This window comes from Ptiloglossa arizonensis, chromosome 8 (assembly GCF_051014685.1).
Source record: "Ptiloglossa arizonensis isolate GNS036 chromosome 8, iyPtiAriz1_principal, whole genome shotgun sequence".
Classification (NCBI taxonomy): domain Eukaryota; kingdom Metazoa; phylum Arthropoda; class Insecta; order Hymenoptera; family Colletidae; genus Ptiloglossa; species Ptiloglossa arizonensis.
In genome coordinates, this window is record NC_135055.1 from 11,300,199 (window position 1) to 11,320,296 (window position 20,098).

General features: G+C 31.0%; 1 protein-coding gene across 2 annotated transcripts; it reads right to left on the reverse strand.

The window, feature by feature from the left end:
* Window positions 1–195: 195 nt before the first annotated feature.
* On the reverse strand, window positions 196–19,225 carry LOC143150060 (sialin). 2 transcript variants are annotated; one of them, XM_076318060.1, is made up of 12 exons: window positions 18,928–19,225; window positions 17,249–17,393; window positions 11,751–12,089; window positions 2,906–3,099; window positions 2,540–2,670; window positions 2,301–2,406; window positions 1,790–1,874; window positions 1,502–1,722; window positions 1,274–1,420; window positions 1,066–1,198; window positions 723–964; window positions 196–583 (listed from the first exon to the last, which is right to left on the reverse strand). In XM_076318060.1, the coding sequence occupies exons 3-12, from the start codon at window positions 11,782–11,784 to the stop codon at window positions 365–367; spliced, it is 1,512 nt and encodes a 503-aa protein (XP_076174175.1). In that variant the 5' UTR covers window positions 11,785–12,089; window positions 17,249–17,393; window positions 18,928–19,225; the 3' UTR covers window positions 196–364. The 2 variants fall into 2 exon arrangements, with proteins under 2 accessions (XP_076174175.1, XP_076174174.1); XM_076318059.1 differs by lacking the exon at window positions 17,249–17,393.
* Window positions 19,226–20,098: the final 873 nt, after the last annotated feature.

Genomic DNA, 20,098 nt, shown 5'->3' on the forward strand with positions numbered 1-20,098 from the left:
TTAATTTACGAGTATTGAAACTGCATAGTCGTTTCATAAATTTATAGTTTTTTTATGATGTTATATGACACTACAAGTATGAATGTATATTCCATAAAAAATCATATTATGTACGTTTCTTATGCAGTTGCTCGTAAATTGTACTAAAATTTACGAATAGAATTATCTGACATAAGTACGCGCAAATTTGACAGTTTTATTGTAATTTATGAAATTGATTTCTTTTATCAAACTATTCCATATTGCAATAAATAAGTAAAAAAAAACATCAGTAATTAAAAAAAAGAAAAAATGCATTTGCTTAGTAATAAATTATCATTCGTACTCAACGTCTACTATAATTTATAAATTTTATACTATAAAATTAAAGACGTTCATTTTCCCCTTCTTCTTCCGTCTCTAATTCTCTTGTAGGTACCCCTGTCATTTGTTTCTCTTCGTCAGTAATTTCCGGCGCATTTTGTTGATTTAAATCATTCCATGGTTGAATCTCTGCTGAACCAAAGAACCAGAAGAATACTGTTGCAGATGTAAATACTGCTGCAGAGATCCAAAACATGATACGCCATTCTTCTATTCCGTTCTATAGAAATAATATACTTAATGTGTACGGTACTTAAAGTATCATAAAATAAAACATAATTTGTTTAAGAGTTTCATGTTTTTTTTTTTTTTTTTTTGTATAAAAAGTGATAACGGTTTAAAGTTGGTCTTATACATACCCTCTCATTTGTCAAAGCACCAATAATTGGCGGAATAATAAAGCCAGGAAAACTACCAAAAGTATTCATGATACCATATAAAGAACCAGCAAAGTTCGGTGCAAGATCTTGGTGATTTTGTAAATTAGTCTGACACGCAGCTCCGTTGAAAGTTAAGGCTAGTATTAACATAACAATTGCAGTTATCGCGTCACAGCCAGCGTATGTCATTATAATTAAGGCAACTGCCGGGCCAACATGTGCTATTAAAAATAATTTTCATTATTGCTGTGCTGTCACTTGTTTGCCATTATTTAAATAAAATGTACATTTTTTGGGTTATTTGTCATTAAAATTTACTCACAAAAAATCATAAATATTTTTCGAATCCATCCTAAACTCAAAAAGTTCTTTCTTCGGACATAATCACCAGCTGCAGCAAACACTACTCCAGCACCAAGTCTAGCTATGTAAGGTAATCCTGTAATTACTCCACCCTAAACATGATTTAGTAAATTTTATAATATGATTTATACAAAACTAGTTTAAAGTATGTAAAACTGAAGCAATACCGATTTCATGTTAAAACCAAGTACTTCTAATGTATATTTTGGTCCGTTAGTAGCTATAAAATAAATACCCCACATATTGGCAAAATGTGCCCATAATAAAACCAAGAATGGTACAGAAGTAAGAACAGCTTTCACTGGTAATTTCACCTACAATATTATAATAACATTTAAAGATAAAAATTCTTGTATATAATTGATTTAATTAAACATTTTTAATATTTTACTTACCTTCTGCTTGGAAACACTTGTACCTATTTGTTCTTTAATATAACTTTTTTCTTTTTCTGTAATTCCTGGGTGAGAATCGGGTGTATCGTATATAAGAAAAACCCATAATGCATAAAAAATGAATATAAGCACACTTGTAACATAATATGCAGTTTTCCAACCAAATGCACTAATTACTTGTCCGCATAAAGCAAATGTTACTACTGTTCCAAAAGGACCACCTTAAAAACAATATCGCATTATTATGTATATAATTCGATCTTTTTTATTCAACACATTTTTAAATACCTTGCATTGTCCACACAAACATGCCCTTCTCACTGGGAGGAACCCATCTAGCAATCATTGCATGAAGTGCGGGATAAACAGCTGCCTAAAAATTCAATTTTTTTTTAAATAAAAAACATCTTCAATATAGTCAATTTTAGAAAAACAAAGAATATCTTTTTGAAAAATGCAATAGTAATATAATATTAACACGTTGACAACAAAAATTTTATTTATAAATGAACTCTTGAGAATGAGAATCATAGACAAATCTGAAAAATTTTATTACCATTCTTTTGTTCATCCTGGAGCACTATAATCAATTTCATGCTTAAAGCAATAATTTGTTAAAATAAAATAAAGTGGACACGTCACTTTTATTCTCAAGACCTCATATTATTTAGATGCATAAACAGTTGAAATTGATTAAAATTTTATCAACAAACTTTTACATATGTCTATTTTTGTAAAGATATTTAAGTTTATCTAAACAAAAAAAATAATTTATGAGAAAACAATTTCCTAAACTTACACCAAAGAAACCCATCAGAAAACGAAGTACAAATACCACACCATAATGAAGACCAGCTGCCCAAGGCATCAAAAGGTTTAATACTGCAGGTATTAGTGTTGCATATCTACATTAGCATATAGTACAAGAGATAGTTTGTAAACATATAAATGAGTGGTGTACAGAATTTAGTGAAAAATAGCAAAATATGTATTGCAACTATTATAATTCATTATAAATAATAAAAATATTGCACTCACGCTACTACTTTAGAACCCCCATATTTTTCAGCTAAAACACCAGCGGGTACACTTGCTGGGAGTACCCCATAAAAGTAGCCAGAGAGTAACAGACCTTGTATATGTTGGTTCCATTCATATCTTTCGCCATACTAAAAAGTAAGATATACAAAAGACCTTCTAAAATATTAATTTAATTAATATAGAAAATTATATTAAACTTCTTTTCTTCGACAAAAAAATAGTAAAAAATATACATGTATACACACATGTTTGTGTACCATTCTATGAGTTTTACATTTAATTAAGATTACGATTACTTATAAAAAATAAATTACAAGTATCAACCATTTATTAATAACAGAAATATGATTTTAAAAAACTTACATCGTTAATCGTCGTAGTTTTGTTTCCGGTAATATTTAAGGATGCAACATTACACATTGGACCACTATCTCCGTGTTTGCTAGTTGTATTTACCATAGCGACAATGGTAATGGATAAATTTGTGCGAATCATGTATGAAAACATACACGCTAAAAACATCATTGCTCCTAAAATTCCTCTTCTAGGTATTTTCTCTGAAATGTATACATGTGACAACCTCAATAGGTTCCTTGAGGAAGTGACCTAAGCGAAGAAATGCTGCTAGAACTATCGCTTAGGCTTGTAGTTTAAATATTGGCTGCGACATTGTTTGAAATAAGACAATGGAAAAATGAGAAGTGACGACTAATGGAATCCATACAGAAACAGATAGGCCAGAACAGCATTTTCTTTTAAATTGTTGTATAATACGCATTTTTGTCAAACTTTATTTTTACATACGCTGCTTCGAAATTTTAACGTTACATTTTGTTTTCACACGTTCGCAGTCCGCCGACCTAGATACGAGTTAGAGCAACTTTGACTCAACAGATATTACCATAACGGTTAAATTAGAAATTTTTAAAACTGCAAAACATGGGTATTTATATTACAGTGATATTCGCGCTTATGACCACAGACTCTGGACATATTAATAATTAAGCTTCATTGCTTATTGCGTATAACTGTGGACTCGTCCATGTACAGTTACGAACAAAAGTTAAGAAGATTCAAGATTTACATCATTTATCACTTATGAATCTTAATTCCATGCGTCATATTGATCACTTTTTCTTTTCTCGATGCTAGAGATTTTGATCAAATCGTGATATAATCTAGCTTATGTAATACAAAGGGAAGAGAAATTAAGTCATTACTTTGCTGGTTTCAAATTTATTAAACACATTAGCTATCACGTGTCACGTGTTTTAACGCGTTGATTCGCGTGAGAACTCAACGTCACATTATACACGACAGCGATAATTGTTTATTTTATGTCTCTAAACAAATGGCGTAAGAACTATGGATCAGTGTCATTTTATGTTCAGTGTAGTTTTTGCAACATAAAAATTATAAACAGATCCTTATTTTGCAGATTTCGAGTCAACGGTATACTTTTAAAGATACAAACAAACGTGACTGGATTGTTTGTGTACCTTTTTCTGTAAAATAAGGTATTTCTAGCTTCAATATTTCAAAACTTACGTCACAACAAGTTATTAAAAATAAATTGTTCAGACACGCGACTTATGCTTTCGGCTGACTGTACCGTTTGCAGCGTTATATTCTTTGAATAAAGTCTACCATTAAAATCGACGAGTCTTACAATCGTTTCAATGGTGCTATTTATATGTACCTCTGAAATAGCTTTACACATCCGCTCTGTACTAAGTTAAATAAGGATACAAGGATAGAAAAGGAGACGATAAAGAGAGTAAAAAAAGATACAAGAAGAAACAAATTGTACGTTGAAGATTAAAAAAAGAGAAGAAAATTCTGGGTAGGAAAAGGAGACGTTAAAGAGAGTAAAAAAAGATACAAGAAGAAACAAATTGTACGTTGAAGATTAAAAAAAGAGAAGAAAATTCTGTGTAGGAAGAGGAGTCGAGTAGTCTTTTTATTCAACGTTGTTCAATGTACACGCATACATGTCTCAAATTTGTAAAAAAAAAAAACACACGAGAGAAAAGATTAGTGAAGTTGAGTAGTAACAGGTAAAAGAAAAGAATATTCCCCGTATGGGTCGTAGCATATTACGATGACGTGAAAAGAATGATAAAACGAGTGGCCACATATTTTAAGAAGAAACAGCTGAACGTAAACGGGACAAAAATGAAGTTAATGGTATTTAGAAAGGAGTGAGGCAAGAGAAACGTGGAAGTAGGGAGAAATGGAAGTGAAAGAAGCGAAGGAAATAAGTTACCAGGAATACCTAATGACAGAAAACAACAACGTGGAGGAACAGACGAGGGCGAGTAGGGCAACGAGGAGAATATTAAGTGTAGAGGAAAGAAAATTTAGCGAGCAGATGGAGGAGAATTAAATTATTTTATACGATTGCAAGAGATTTGCTCTAAAAAATTTGGTAATAATATGAAGGTAAGAAGCGAGGCAAAGCGTAGAGATTAAAAGAGAGATAAACGAGACGAATACCAGCAAAAGGTAGAGAAACACCTACAAGTCCACACGAAGAGACGAGATACCAATATTTACATTAACGCCTGTGTAATCAGTGAAATGGTCTGTAGCTATTGGTTTATTTTCTTGAACTCCAGGAACAACTCTCGCGCAATTGTAGAGGATTTTTTCTCTGGTCAGAATAAATCGAAAGAACTTTCGGAATTCACGCTGCATATCTTCTTTCGAACCGCTTGACGAGATATTTATTTCACGAGATAACATTATTCGATAGATCTAATAGCGGTCGTGGTAATAGTAGTTTAAACACTGATTCCAAATAAACTTTTAATAAGGAAACTTATTACGTTTAACTTATTTCATTTAATATGTTATTATCTTATATTTCTTTAAAAAGTTATCGTTCGAAAACATGGTCTTTTTATGTCTGCTGTCGATTATAAAGGTCATTTAATTGTAAATCGAATAATTTAAATTACGAATAAATAAAAATGAAGTTTTGGACAAAAATGTTCCACGTGATCATTGGGTTCGAGTATTTTCAAGTCAGCCCTGATCTGATCATGCATCCATCACGTGCACTTGTATTCGATATCTCATCTCGTTGGATCATCTACAGATATGTATCTATGTAAAGCAGAAAGATTTAACGTGACAGCTGCTGAAAGGGCAATGAAATACGAAGAAAAAGTAAAAATATTATAGAAGTGACAATAATAAGAGATTTTGGAAAGAGAGGAAAGGAAGAATAACAATATGCGATTTCAAAATAAAGGATTCAAAGTACAATATTAAGTGCAAGGATGTTAGAACGATAGAATTACTAAGATACATAAAAGGTACAGAGAGAAAACGAAAAGAAGCCATAGTTTGGAAAGAGGCCCAAGATGTTGGATAGAAAAAGGGAGAAAGAAAATGTAGGATATGTGAGATAGAGGTGGAGACACTCGGGCACTTAACAAAGAAGGGAAATGGGGAGATAAAGTTGGAAAAAAGTGGAACAGATAAAGAAAAATGCTGAGGTGCGAAGAGTAAAACTAGGGAACTGAATGTGAGAATTGAAAAGATGGAGGTGGTGAAAAGGGAAGGTTAAATGTGGTTCACAGTCGAGGGAATAAGATCGAAGTAGAATTAGATAAAATTGTAAAATCAAGTATGGTATAATATATTTAAAGACAAGTGTACTGTACTGTATTGAAACGATAAAAATTATTTGTTCAAGGGTTTAACGATTAACGTATGACGTATCTAAATTAATTCAAAAGAACACTTTTCACATGTTTGTTCGTTTGTACAATTTGAATATTACCTAATTTTACAACATGTCCGTTTAATTTTATCACCGACTGTACAATACTGTGGAAGAACTGTTGTATAATACATTATTTATAGCGCGTGATAATGATGCTGCAATTGATTAAAGTAAATTCTGGTAATTCTGATGTACACTTGTAAATACGTCATAAATTTAAATTATTTTTTTCATTGAAAATTTTGAACTTAAAGCTCAACATTTTCTTCTTATAATTGATACGAGTCGATCGCGTGACTCGATTCTTTCTATCTTAACGCGTAATCTACGGATTATTATTGATCACTTTGTTTACATACGATGTGATATAATTGCATACTTGACTTAAGACGGTTATGTGTATGTAACTAACGTATGCGTGTATTTTAGTCGATTTTCGTAATGTTGATATACACGCAATATATCACAGTAAGTAATTTACGCAAAAGAAAACAATGCTAAGGTAAAGATGGTGCTGATAAATTGTTCACACATTAGTATAATATTTCCTCAACGATAATAATATAGGAAATCGCATACGATTTAATAGAACTAAACGCAATTTACCTTTAATAGTAAATTGCTTTTAACTTAAATTACATCTAACAAAGTTCTGAGAATTCCAATGTTTATTCTAATTAAAATACCTGCATGTACAATGTACAGTATCGTTCATAAGTATTCGATAAGTGTATTCCATTAAGTTTAATACGATTTTAGAAAACAACTAAAGTTGTTTAAAATTTTAATGTTAAACTTTGAAGTTGTTTAAAGAAACTAATGTAAACGAGGTAAAATATTTTCGAAACAAAAAGAAAAGTGTAAAAAATCCTGTATTATTAATTTCAACGAAAGCAGAGGAGCAAAATGTGCCAAATGTGCTCAATTTTTGAAATTGAGTGCCAGTGGATAAACGAAAAGAAAGCACACAGTTATGTAAAGGAAAAAATATTTGGTTTAGTAAAGTTGCCACAACGTAACTTACGACAATGCGTAGTCTGCAGCACGAAAAATGCATTAAAAAGATCACATTTAACTTGTGCGCAATGTAAAAAAGGAATTTATCCAATATGTTTTGATAAACACCGATGTTACAAATTGTAAGTGTTGCCCTCCATTTAAATTGTTTGTTCGTAACACAAAAATATTTTTAATTTGTAATTCGTTATTTTATGAAATACATCTGTATTATTACATATGCGTACTGTAAGTTTATAAATATTTTAAGTTTTGTTCGATAAAAATGAGAAGATAATGAAATACAAAAGGTTTTATTTTGTGATGTATTGTTGCACTATTGTTATAGTATTGTACCTATTGTAAAATAGCGCGATCGCGTTGCTCGAGACTCAAACGGTTGAATAGTAATAAAACTCTTGTTGCCTTTGGGATTCTCGATGTGCATTTACTGATTAATAGCGAATGAACTGCAATCATGTGTTGCTTGATTACTTCAACACAAGAAGAACCTACTTCAAACATTCAGAACCCTATATCATTGGTTATTATCCGAAAAAAGTATTAAAGAAATACATTAAATCGATGAGTGGCATCGTTTACAACATTTTGAAGTTTACACGTATTTTGTATAATTTTTCTTGACAGTTGACGGATAAATAATTGTACTTCTTAAAAATTAACCATTTTCTATAATCGTGGTTACAATAGACAAAGATTCTATCAAACATTACAACAAACACAACAAGTAAAAAGGGTAAATAGATTACTGAAGACTGTATTAGAAAAATTTTCCGATAATTATTATATTTGATATTTTTTAATTTGTAAATTCTTTCTTTAAATGCCTGCTCGCGTACATTATACTTTTGCCACAATTTGCTTTCTTGAAGTACACTTTCTTATAGATATTCTTGTACCAAAGAGAACCCAAAGCTTTGAAGTCGAAACGTTTAAATATACAGTTTAAGCATACCTTGTACCAGACTAATTTTATCATCATTATTGACATTGGAAACTATTGGTACAAAATACAAGCGAGTGTTGAGTATTGTTTAAACGATATTATAAATCAATCGATAGAAGGAAGACCCAGTAAAGTACAATCTTATTTTAAATCAACGCAGACAAGTTTATAACACGATTAAAGATTATCATAATAATAATGGAAAGAACAAACGTTAATTGAACATTTTAGAAATATAATATTGGGCTACTTTAATTTTAAATATATAGTATACACGAGTAAGGCGATTATGTTATGTTACACAACGTTAATAGTACACCAGGTGGTGTTTGTAAACTGATATCAAAGTTCAAAGGTCAAAGAAACAAAAAACACGGTTTCTAATATGGGTGGATTCCAATAAACACAGTAACGGTATTAGGGTATTTGTAATGCAAAAAGCACGAAGTCTTGACTACAAATTACTTAATTTCCTTGTATGCGATTCTAAATACTTTAAATAACATTCGATAAGTTGGCGACCCGTTATAGTTAATCATTTAAATTTAACTATTTCATAGTTTAACGTTTTTGTATATTTTAAAGATAGTAGCATAGATGAAAACTTAATTCATTATCCGAGATCGGGCGTCGAATTTATTATATGGACACCGATGAAACGATTTTTTGTATAATAATTTGTACAATTAGCATTTTTCTTTATTTTCTTTGCACAACTATTTGTTTAAACGAATTCGTGGTCAGTCTCTCAAGGAAACTCGAAGGAGAGGTGCATCAACTAGCCATATACTAACATTCTTTCCACGAGAAAAACAGATTCTCTATGGAAAGAATGCTAGTTAGTGCAGCACGAAAGAATGTTTGTCGTTTCATGTACCATCAAAGTTATTTCAAAGGACTTCTTTGAAAGGATTATCTTCTCACATATTGAGAAGCATGGGAAAGATGACGTTTTCCTCGTGGAAATAATGCCAGTGTATGATTAATTAATAAATCGTTGCATGTTAATTCTGCGTTTCATTTATTCTCAAAACATATCCTGACAAAGGAACCTCTTACAAAGGCGAAGTATCAACTACATATGTATACATAATAAAACTTATAAACATTGTTCTTAGGAAGAAAGGTGTAATGGAATAAGCCAACATGCAACTAGTGAGCGAACGAAGGTTCCCTGTCTCACTGTTAGTAATTCTATTTGATCATTGAACTATCTTTAATGAAAAAATATGGAAAAGACGCAAGGTATGTTTACTGTAATCTATTTTTATATTTGAAATGGATTTTTCGAGGCAAAGAAAAAACATAATTATAAATACGCGCCTAATTAAAAAATAGGCGTTGGCGGTTGCCTTCCACTTTGGGCTCGACTTGAAATTTACTACATTTATATACTGGATTCAACATTTTTAATCGCGATACAATATTCAACAAATGTTCCAAATAAGTTTAAACAACTGAAGAAATAGTACGAGTCCATGAATTATTTCAGAATCAAACCTAAGAAATTATTCATGATTTTAATCAAGATAGAAATGCAATATTATATAACGGTCCTAAAGTTTTGCAATTTGTAAGCAAGAAATAAATGTAGAAATAAAAGTTCATTTATCATTGACTCTTTTGCGACGAAAATGGATACCACAATCTCCGTCTTGCATAATCAACAGCAAACACGGATTTATATTTGCATAATACGATAATAAAACTTTAACGGAAAATATTAACTTTTTCATTTTTCTCACAGATACGCTTCATACGTGTCTCCATAAACTATTAATCGTATTTCAACAAAAGTATAATCTCTAGTTTCGATGTTTCATGCTCTATCACTATACAAAACATTGGTTAGCGAAACTTGCACCGAGGGAACTTTCTTTATTGCAAATTGCTCGCAGGGACATGTATGTATTTGTTGTGTCTTTTGATAGGGTATGCACCGGTGCAATGTTAAGAGGAAAACGGTGGTCCTGGTGTCCTAGAGAGTCTAAATATAAAGTGCAGTCCATGGAGCCAATCAGTTAGAGACTGAGATGTAAGTAAATTGTGTGTCAACATAATAAAGTGAATGTTTACTAAATGTCTACCTTCTTGCAAATTAGGAACTTGTCTCTGATTTAAAGTATCGAGTTGAAAGTGTGTTTAAGGTGATAAACGAGACGTTTCTTTTTTCTTTTCAACGCATTAAATACATACAAGGGTTATTCGAAAGTTAACCTTCAGTTGGCTGATAAGAGTAATCCAATTGTTATAACGATACCGTAGATAGGCTGTAGCAATCAGTAAAGTGTTATTTCGTTGACTGGAAAATTTTCGATCAACATCTTTACATTCTCGACTTAGCGCCAAACGATTATTGTCTCTTCAACAGAATGAAGGTTTGGCTGGTTAGCCAGTGCTTCGAAACCAATGAGGAGCTTATAGATTGAGTCAACAATTGGCAGGATACCCTGATGACGCTGTTATTTGACAAGGGGTGGGCGTCACGATACGACAAGTGCCTAAATTTGGAGAGCGACCATGTGGAAAAATAATACACTTATGTATGTGATCCATTTTTCTCTAATTTTAAATTTCATTTGATGTAAACAGAAAAATGATCGAATACCAGAACGTGACGAGACAACCGATGAAAATAGTCAAATGAGAAAAATACATTGGGGGGATATAAAAAAATGTAAGCAGATAACCTTGTATCTAGATAAACTGCAAGATATACTATGTGTGGAAAAAAAAAGAAATTATGTATTAAGAGACAATAGATATAAAATACAATGACCAACCAGAGACGATATTCGTTAAATATGAACTGACGATAAAAGTATACGCAAAAATAGAAACTGAATTATTCAGACTGATAATTCTTGCATTAATTTAAAGCCGCGTTAGTTAGCATCGAGAGAAAAATAATTTATTTAAAACTATACGGATAAAGCCTAATTCTGTTCGTTCTATGGGCTTGTTTAGATCCATACATTTTTATAAATTATTATTTCACATCTCTAACTCGTGTCACAGGGCACATACTTCCTCGAAACATGCTCTCTTTCGCACTCTTTTCAGATGCACCTAGTCGAAGAAACGCAATCGAGTCTCACAAGTTATTCGAAGTTTCGAATAAAAGTAGTTTTAAAAATTGTTCAAACCTTAAACAAAGATATCGATAAAGATAAAAACCTTATTCGAAGGTGAAGGTAAACGATCGTTTCTCGAGTAAAAAAGTATTTTTATTCTACAAAACAATTCACTTCAAATAAATGTATTTATACGTTACTCTTCGGATAAAGGTAACTTGGGTTAACATTAGACGACGAGGAATAGATAAAAGTATTTTTTAATCGTTATTCAGAATCATCTTTTTGATCAAGTTTTTATCCGATTTTGATAAAATTAGCATCCCATGAATTTCAATCTCAAGTTACCTAACTTTAATCACGCGAGGGTTAACAATTACATTATAATGTCACACACGAAAGGAAAAAAGAGAAGTGAAAATATTACAAAGTACTTACCATTAACCTCCCGGAAGAAAGCCATTTTGCCCATCACTGTGTACAATTGGTTAGCACCGTATGTATCAACGTGAGATCGCTTTTCGATCCTTCGAAACTTTAAAGTGTCCAATAAACTTCGTGTTTGAACTTGGTGTCGATAATAATCGTTAACCAACTGCAATCACTGCAGAAATGTTAGTAGATACAATTTGAGATTTAATCAATCCAATAAGTTATTGCTTCAATTGCATTACGTCATGCTTTTACAAGTGGTTAATATTCTCAATCGTTATGGTCTCATTTTAGTTTTCTTCTCGTCACTGATGTCCCCGATCTTCATACACCTCTGCGAAGAGGCTGAAAAAGACACAGGATTGCCGCTACATTCAAATTCTGTATCGATAATTGTACCGACGTAATAATACAATTTACAAGCTACACGTATATTATGAATAAGGAAATTCTTACTGATACATCAAATTTTTACGCTTATTATAAAATGTACGAGCCCAGCTATCAAGAGTGTCGTCAAACAGATAATCTGAACTGTGCAACATATGCACAATCTTATCGTATTGATAATATCAACATTCTGAATTCCCTAAGTGAAAACATTCCCATAGTATTTTATATAATTTCGTTCATTGACACTAGACATTTCTAGCCAAGTACTTACATTTGTATTTAACTTTTAACCGCGGAACAGTTGGTATATGACACATCATATATACAATTAAATATACATATTTATTTAAAGAATATATTTTCTTTTTTTCTATTCAATGTCATATCTTTTGGTTATTATTTTATTTCCCTTATCATAAACAAGCAGTTAAAGTTTAATATACATATCTATATTAATCTATACTAGGACTTATTTGATAACAATTATTCCAAAGTTACACATTTGGTTTAATAATGAATTTATTAATGATAAAAAGATTGATCTTATATCGTCTTCTATGTATAGTTTATTATTTCAAATATAATTATTCGAGTTTCTCATTTTCTTTCGATACTGAGAAATATTAATGTTGAATAAACAAGAAAATATAAAACGAACGTAACAATGAATTAAACATTAATTCGTGGCGCATACTAAATATAGTATGTTTAAGAAAAATATAGTCGTATACGCTGATTTCCCTTACTGATGTATGATTTTCTTCGAGGATCTCAGCCTTGAAAATCATTTTCTCGACATCATTCAGAATAAACACATTTCCCAATTTATCAGCGATCGTTTCGATTTCAGCTAATTCTAAAATCGAAATTTTTTAATCGCTTTTTATTTTACTATCTCGTTGCGAAGCAATTCAATTTTTAAGTTGTTTCATAACATTATAGTCACAATCGTATGATTTTATCGGATTAATTATTATCGCTTACATTTATTTCCGTTTCCTTGTATATATTATTGATAACAATTAAATTTTGCAAAACTATGGCAATTCTTAACGATGTATATGTATATAAGAAGTACGTCAAACTACTAACGTTTATATAGTCGTTAACGATTTCTAGTTATGCAATTTCCAAGGTCATTTAAAAAAAAAAAAAGACAACTTCACTTCCTTCATATTACTTACCGTATCGAATAATGAGCATATCGTTTGAACGTGTTAATGTTTACTATGTATTCCATCACGTTAAAGTAATATTTATGTTACAAATTTCACGTTCTTTAAACGTTTTATCAATATCTGCACAATAAATGTTTTTAAGAAATGCTTCGCAAAAGATTGATTATTCTATCATTGTCGCACGCTTTTCAAACTTAATACATATAATCTTCACATTTCTATGTCACTGTTGCAATGAAAATCATAATGCAACTTTACTTTTTTAATTATACGTTATACGTTTCAAATTTTAAATAGACGTTTGGTTCGAAAGCGTTCGAGTATTTTTATCAGTTCCTGTACATTAACTCATGAAAATATTCCATCAGTAGGAAATGTTTGTTTGCGATGATGCATTTATATCTCGATTATACGGTGGAAATTAACTGGAAACTATATCTTACGATATACAATTTATTCTACTTTACAAACATGACTTATTTAACTACTTCAGAATAGAAGTATTGTATTAAAAATGAAATAAATCGTATTGAATTATCGCGTTACAAAAATATTCGGATACTTATTTTGTCCCTCGATTTACTTGCAAATATTATATAAGAAGTCAGTGCTTTCGTACAGTGCTTTAAAACTTCTCAAAAAGGCTCATTTTGGAACGGTGCACAATTTTCTCGAATCGTCGACACATCCTCGAATCACTAACGTTGTAACTTAATTTTTAGTGTAGAAAATACAAACAAACAAAAAAGCAGCTAGAACCAAATCTGGCAAGTAACGAAGATAAAGTCGATACTTTGATGATTTTTTTTTGTCAAAAATTACGAGATGATAGCTAAAAAATGAGCCGATCCATTGTCATGCAAAACGAGTCATGTTGCATCGTCATTGAACTGCAGCCTAATGCGACGAATTCTTTTCACTAACCGGTCTATGACCTTGACATACAATTTTTTTCTTGCGGTTTGCACTTGAAGGTTAAATTTGTCGTGAATAATGCATCGGAAAAAAAATAATCAACACACTTTTTCCCCGTTAGTTTTCCCATTTTTGTATTTAACGTTTCAATTTGTACAATTACAACGCGTTAATTATATATAATTTATTTAATATCGACCATGTCACGTTTCGCCTTCCAGTTCCAGGGACGCATACAAAGTACTGTTTCGTCGCCTGTTGGAACTCTGTTTAAAATTTTGTATTGCATATCAATTGTACGAAGTTCTGTGCAAAACTTAAAGATTCATTTTTGTTCCATCTTAGAAATCGTGACACGAAACCAAAAATCAAGTAGTAAAAGTACCCCATCATTTAATAACAAGTTTATCCAAATAGTTGAAATTCGTTTGTTTCGTCGTTCGAGAAGTGCGGAATTTTTATGATCGTACCGTATATATCAAGCAGTGGAATAGCGAAACTTGTTTTCATTAATGACCTATTGAATAAAAATAAATATTCGACACGTTGAACGGCACATCTACTCATTTGGATACGCGATTATGTGGGTCTAGGGCGCTGCGTGCATTCATTTGAGTACACACACATGTCTCATTTACTATCGTATACACATAAACCGGAAACAATACACTGATTTTATATGATATATTGTAAACTCGGAAAAATGTATGAAATTAATTAAAAATTTCCATTAAAGAAACATTCGACGTTTCGAAACGTATTGTAGGAAAATTGGGCCCAAACTAAGTGGGCACCAGAGGAATTATTACATGAACGTGTTAAAGTACAATATATGTGGATATACCAAACAATATAAAGATTTATCAAGATCAAAATCCGAAACACAAAACACAGATCATACAGAATTATTTCCTTTATCACTGTTCGAAAGTGTTACATCCGTCTTCGTAATCCGGACACTTAAATTCCATCAAGAATTTATGCGATAATTTAAATCGCACAGATAACACTAGTACATTCGAAAGAAAAACTTATAAAATGACTAGAAGACAAATGTGAGCGAATGAATCGAGAATATGTCAAGAAAATAAATTTTTAACGAGAATAATAATTGTAGCTTCTTTCATCTTCAATATTAATAGTAATTCTGTTGCTATTGTAGTAACAGAATTTTTAAACGCTCGATAGTCTATAAAACACTTTAATGAAATGTTCATTAAAGTTCATTTTGTTTATGACAAACTCTGTCATAAACAAAATATGTTTACACATTTATGTAGGTAACACTCTATATATAGGCCAGTAAAAGAAGAAATTTGCAAACTATTGTAATTAAATTGAACGAATCCAAGAACAGTATTTTCAATTCCAATCATTGAACACAAAGATGTTAAACTCTGAGAATAATTTCTATAAATGAATGATCTCTCTGATGCTTCGTATAAAATTAAAAGAAAGTTTGACTATTAATTGTATAGTCTTAGTTCGATCTATAACGAACTTGTATCCACATTTAAATTTTAGCGCCGAAAATTATTCAATACCATGCAATATTCTATTAATCTCTATAATGTTATAGATGTCACTCGTTTGGTTGGTTCCGGGTCGCTTTTGTTGTTAGTTGATTTTATCTATTTATTGACTCTTTTTAAATATTTGTGTAGATTATATATAAAATCCAAATGTATTTTTATAATATCTGACCTCAGACGTGTAGGTATTTTTAATCTTCATCCCTGCATAATATTTTTGTTTTTCGAACTATTACCTTTAAATTTCGACTTTTAGATTCGTTTATATATTCCGTATACTCTGTATGTTTTTTTACATAAAATTCTGCGATTATTATTTTTAATTTTAATTATCCACGCCTACAAAGCCTATAATCGGAAACCATATGGACACTTAACCTAATTAGTTGATCTTTGTTAGTCATTTGGTTTTCTTTTTTCCTGAATTATATTCTCCTTTTGTTTAAGTAGATTTTTTATGCATATTATTTTATTCGTGCCTCTATCTTAATATTAGTTTTGCTTGTATTGTTGTTTTTAAAATGTACCTATTGTATTTCTGGAGAGGACTGTATCCACATGGTCAAAACGTTAGACTGTTTACAGTATACGTTTAACATACGTTATTGCGTATAACAAGGTTATGCTACTAAATATTCACGAATTATAAATGATGCATAAATTGTAAACTTCGTAATGTGTTCGAATATTTTTATAATGCGATAATTGTGTACGATCTCGTTTAATCTTTGATATAGTATGTATAATTAACCAAGGTGTACAGCGTCAAAGTCAAATGTGCTTTTCTATCTAAATATTTTTGTTATTGACTGTACGTGTCTTCACCACAGCCAGATTTCGCATGCTATAGTGACCCAACATATCTTCCTTACACGTTTACGTTTATGAATGAAACTTTATCGTCCAGAGACAAATTTAGTACATTCAATGTTCAAAACCTTTTCCCTAAAATAATTTTTCTATTGACATTGTATATCTGTTTATCACTCCATGATTATGTTTAGTTGGCATAGATATTAGAAAGTTCGGTTGGTATACATATTAAGTATTTTTAAATATTTCCACGATGTAAAATAGTTGTCAACCATGGCTTCAACGAAAAAAATGCTATTACGCAAGAATACACGTTCAAAAATCAGCCTGAAAACAGTGTAAACAAGATATCTAAGTTGACTTTGAGATTGGTATATTGGCCTTTGCTTAAAAAACTACTTCAAAATTTATCACATGAAAACAAAATATTAAAATGAAATGTGATTATTTTATTTATTTTTTGTTTTTTCTTATACTAAATATGGTAATGAAAACCACGCATTCGTATAATTCGTTTAAAAGTTAAAACAATTCGTACAAGCTGCGTTGTGTGAAAACTTAAAAATCGTATCGTACCCGATAATTTAATGAAAAAAATGAAAAAATTTGGTAAAACGTGTCTAGTTTTGCATAATATACGGATGTAATTTAAAATATAAAAGAGAGTACATACTTCTTAAACCGTTTACCCATAATTTTCCCTTCGGAGAAAGAGTTAAGTGTCGGGTACACACGGGTGTAATGTAACGTGTAATACGGTATGCAAGCGTCTCACACCACGTTTGGGCGTGTTGCATGCAATGTTCGACGTATATTTGCTGTGAACACAAATTATAATACAACTTCGTCTCGCGTAAATGTCTGAGCAAACTGATTAACCGTAGTTATCGATTTTGACGAAAAAAATTTGTGTTAGATTCGGTGCACGTTTAAGCAGAATAGAAGACGTAACATACGACTCAGCATGATTATAAATCGTATGTGGAGCATGGGATTATAAATATATTGATGAGGATGCAAGAGACTAAAGCCGGTGTCATCGAGCGATGACTAAGTATCCTACGACTGATAATGCGTTCTTCCGTTTGGTTGTACACATATTCCTAATACACGTATACGCTTTTCGGACAATGATACCGAACTTGTGATTCGGAATACTATAATACAAATTAACGATTTCACGTTTTGTAAAGAACCGCAAGTCCGACATCACACGTCCGAAAGACAGATGTGTGTACCGTGTTTGAATAAAAAAAGAAATGTCTCGAATGTCTTTAATTTTATAATACAATGCGATAACTAAGGAAATAGCGAAATATCTAATCGCATTTACTATACTAACTTTAATTATAGGAAAACAATATATTATGGGAACACGACGACTCGAAAAACATACGAGGACACACTAAGGTTAAGAAAGACGTGAGAGACAGTTCTATGAATGACAAGAAACTCGACGTTATACAACTAACCGGATATTATTTGAAAATTAACTTACTCTCCTATTTATGATTTCAAAATTAAGCCAATGAGGTACGTATTAAAGTATACATAATTCCAAATTATCCGAATGACGTCGTGTCTCGTCACATTTTTACCACGAAAAGTTTGCCAACCATTGAGCAATATTTTCACGTAGATATCGTGAAAAATAAGAAAATTATTTGTATTCTGCATTATTGATATACAGACAGGAATGGATTTCAATGATTCGTAGTTAGATTCGTCAAATGTTTATGACGCGCTCGATAGAGCTCTTGTTGCATTATATGGTCATATTACATCCGATTGTTATCGGAGTAACGCGCGGTAGATTAAATTTCACATCCTCTGATGAAAATTAAAATTTGAATATTTAAAGTATATTATTATGAAAGAATTGCTAATATATTATGAAATTTTGAACTCATTTTCGGTAAAAAAAACCTTACCAATTCATTACTAATGCTGATGATGAAAGCACTGAATTATTTTCCTCATGCGTAGAAAAATATCTACAGAAAAGTAGAGCGGCATTGGATAATATATTTTGAATATATATCAAAAACCGTCATTAATGATACTAGAATTATATTGTCACAATCTTCTTTAATAAGAGATGTTTACTTCAATTTTTAATTCTGTGAAAATTATTTTATTAAAATGTATAATAATTATATTTTTCAATTCAAAATTAATCTTCACTTTTTCCGAATTCTTATTATCATGTAAGTGTTTGCTTATAATTACAACTAAATGTATTTTTCTTTAATAAAGTTTTTCTTGTAATCGGAATTAAAAACAGATATAATGAAACGATCGAAGAATGTATCGATAAATGTCATTTACCACATAATTCATAATCAGACTAACCTCTTTCAAACGTGACTTTTCTTCAAAAAGACATGTAGAAGCAAGGAAGATTTGCGCGCCAATTTAGCTTGTCGATCAATATTTGGAAGGGTAAGTCGTCCTTCATAAAGACAACTTTCGATATTAAAATTGAAAATTGAGCACGTTTCGTTTTCGATATAGTAATATATAACTATATATAACAGTAATTATTATTTTATCAACGTTATTGTATCACATGATCAAATACAATACACTTTGCACACAAAACGATCAGTCATACACACTCCGCACAAATGTGACTGATCAGTCACCGAATGCCACTGACTTTTTTAGTCTCCACTCGTATTTCTTCCCCTACCACAGTCACCTGTTGACTGTGTATGTATGTATATGTACAAATTCAATACACACTATGCAAGCTCTTTTATTGGTAAATTAAAATTTTATATTATTTGTCTTACAAATTTCTTACTGATCAGTGTCATTTAATAAATATTATTTGAATATGTAATATAAAAAATATGAAATTAATACGAACATGGAAACTATCGTCCGTTCACCTTAAGAATATAGTGGATGTAAATAATTAGAATCTTATTGGTCATTGCTTCAGTACCGCCATGTTGGTCAAGGGTGTTTACACCTGGCTTCAAAAAGATTTGTTCGTTGGACGTTTCAATTTCTGATTGGTAGAACATGGTTAGTTGCAATGATTCCAGCGCATGCGGTAGTATGAAGAAGCTTTTGTGCCAACCATATTACACATGTATTGTGCGTTCGACTCAAAGAGGAATGCGAATACAAAAACATATAATTATCACAGAACTATAATACACACCTGGTTAGAACGATATATCGTTATAATAGACTTATATAGGCCTAAATTAAGCTTAAGTTAGACTTTATTCAGATTACAGACGATTTGGAGGAGTATAGTGATTATTATTGAGGTTACGCGACCACGTGAGTATTTTGTTACCGCGATTATGTCCTTCGTGTAGTGCAGTAATTAAATAGTTACCAATAACTAATTGTTATCTGTACACCTAACTAAAATATCGATTTCCAATTTGTACGAAATTTTTTACGGTCTAAGTCTAGGTCATTTTAATTGCGGTTTCCTTGTCACACTTACAGATAAATTAATCAGAATGTGACATTTTTAATCAAAATAAATTATATTATGATA

Coding starts and splice junctions, on each gene's coding strand:
- LOC143150060 (XM_076318059.1), bottom strand. CDS start 11,784: ATGGGCAAAATGGCTTTCTTCCGGGAGGTTAATG. Junction 2,671..2,905: donor AAACTACGACGATTAACGAT/GTAAGTTTTTTA, acceptor CTTACTTTTTAG/TATGGCGAAAGATATGAATG. Junction 1,421..1,501: donor CAAGTGTTTCCAAGCAGAAG/GTAAGTAAAATA, acceptor ATAATATTGTAG/GTGAAATTACCAGTGAAAGC.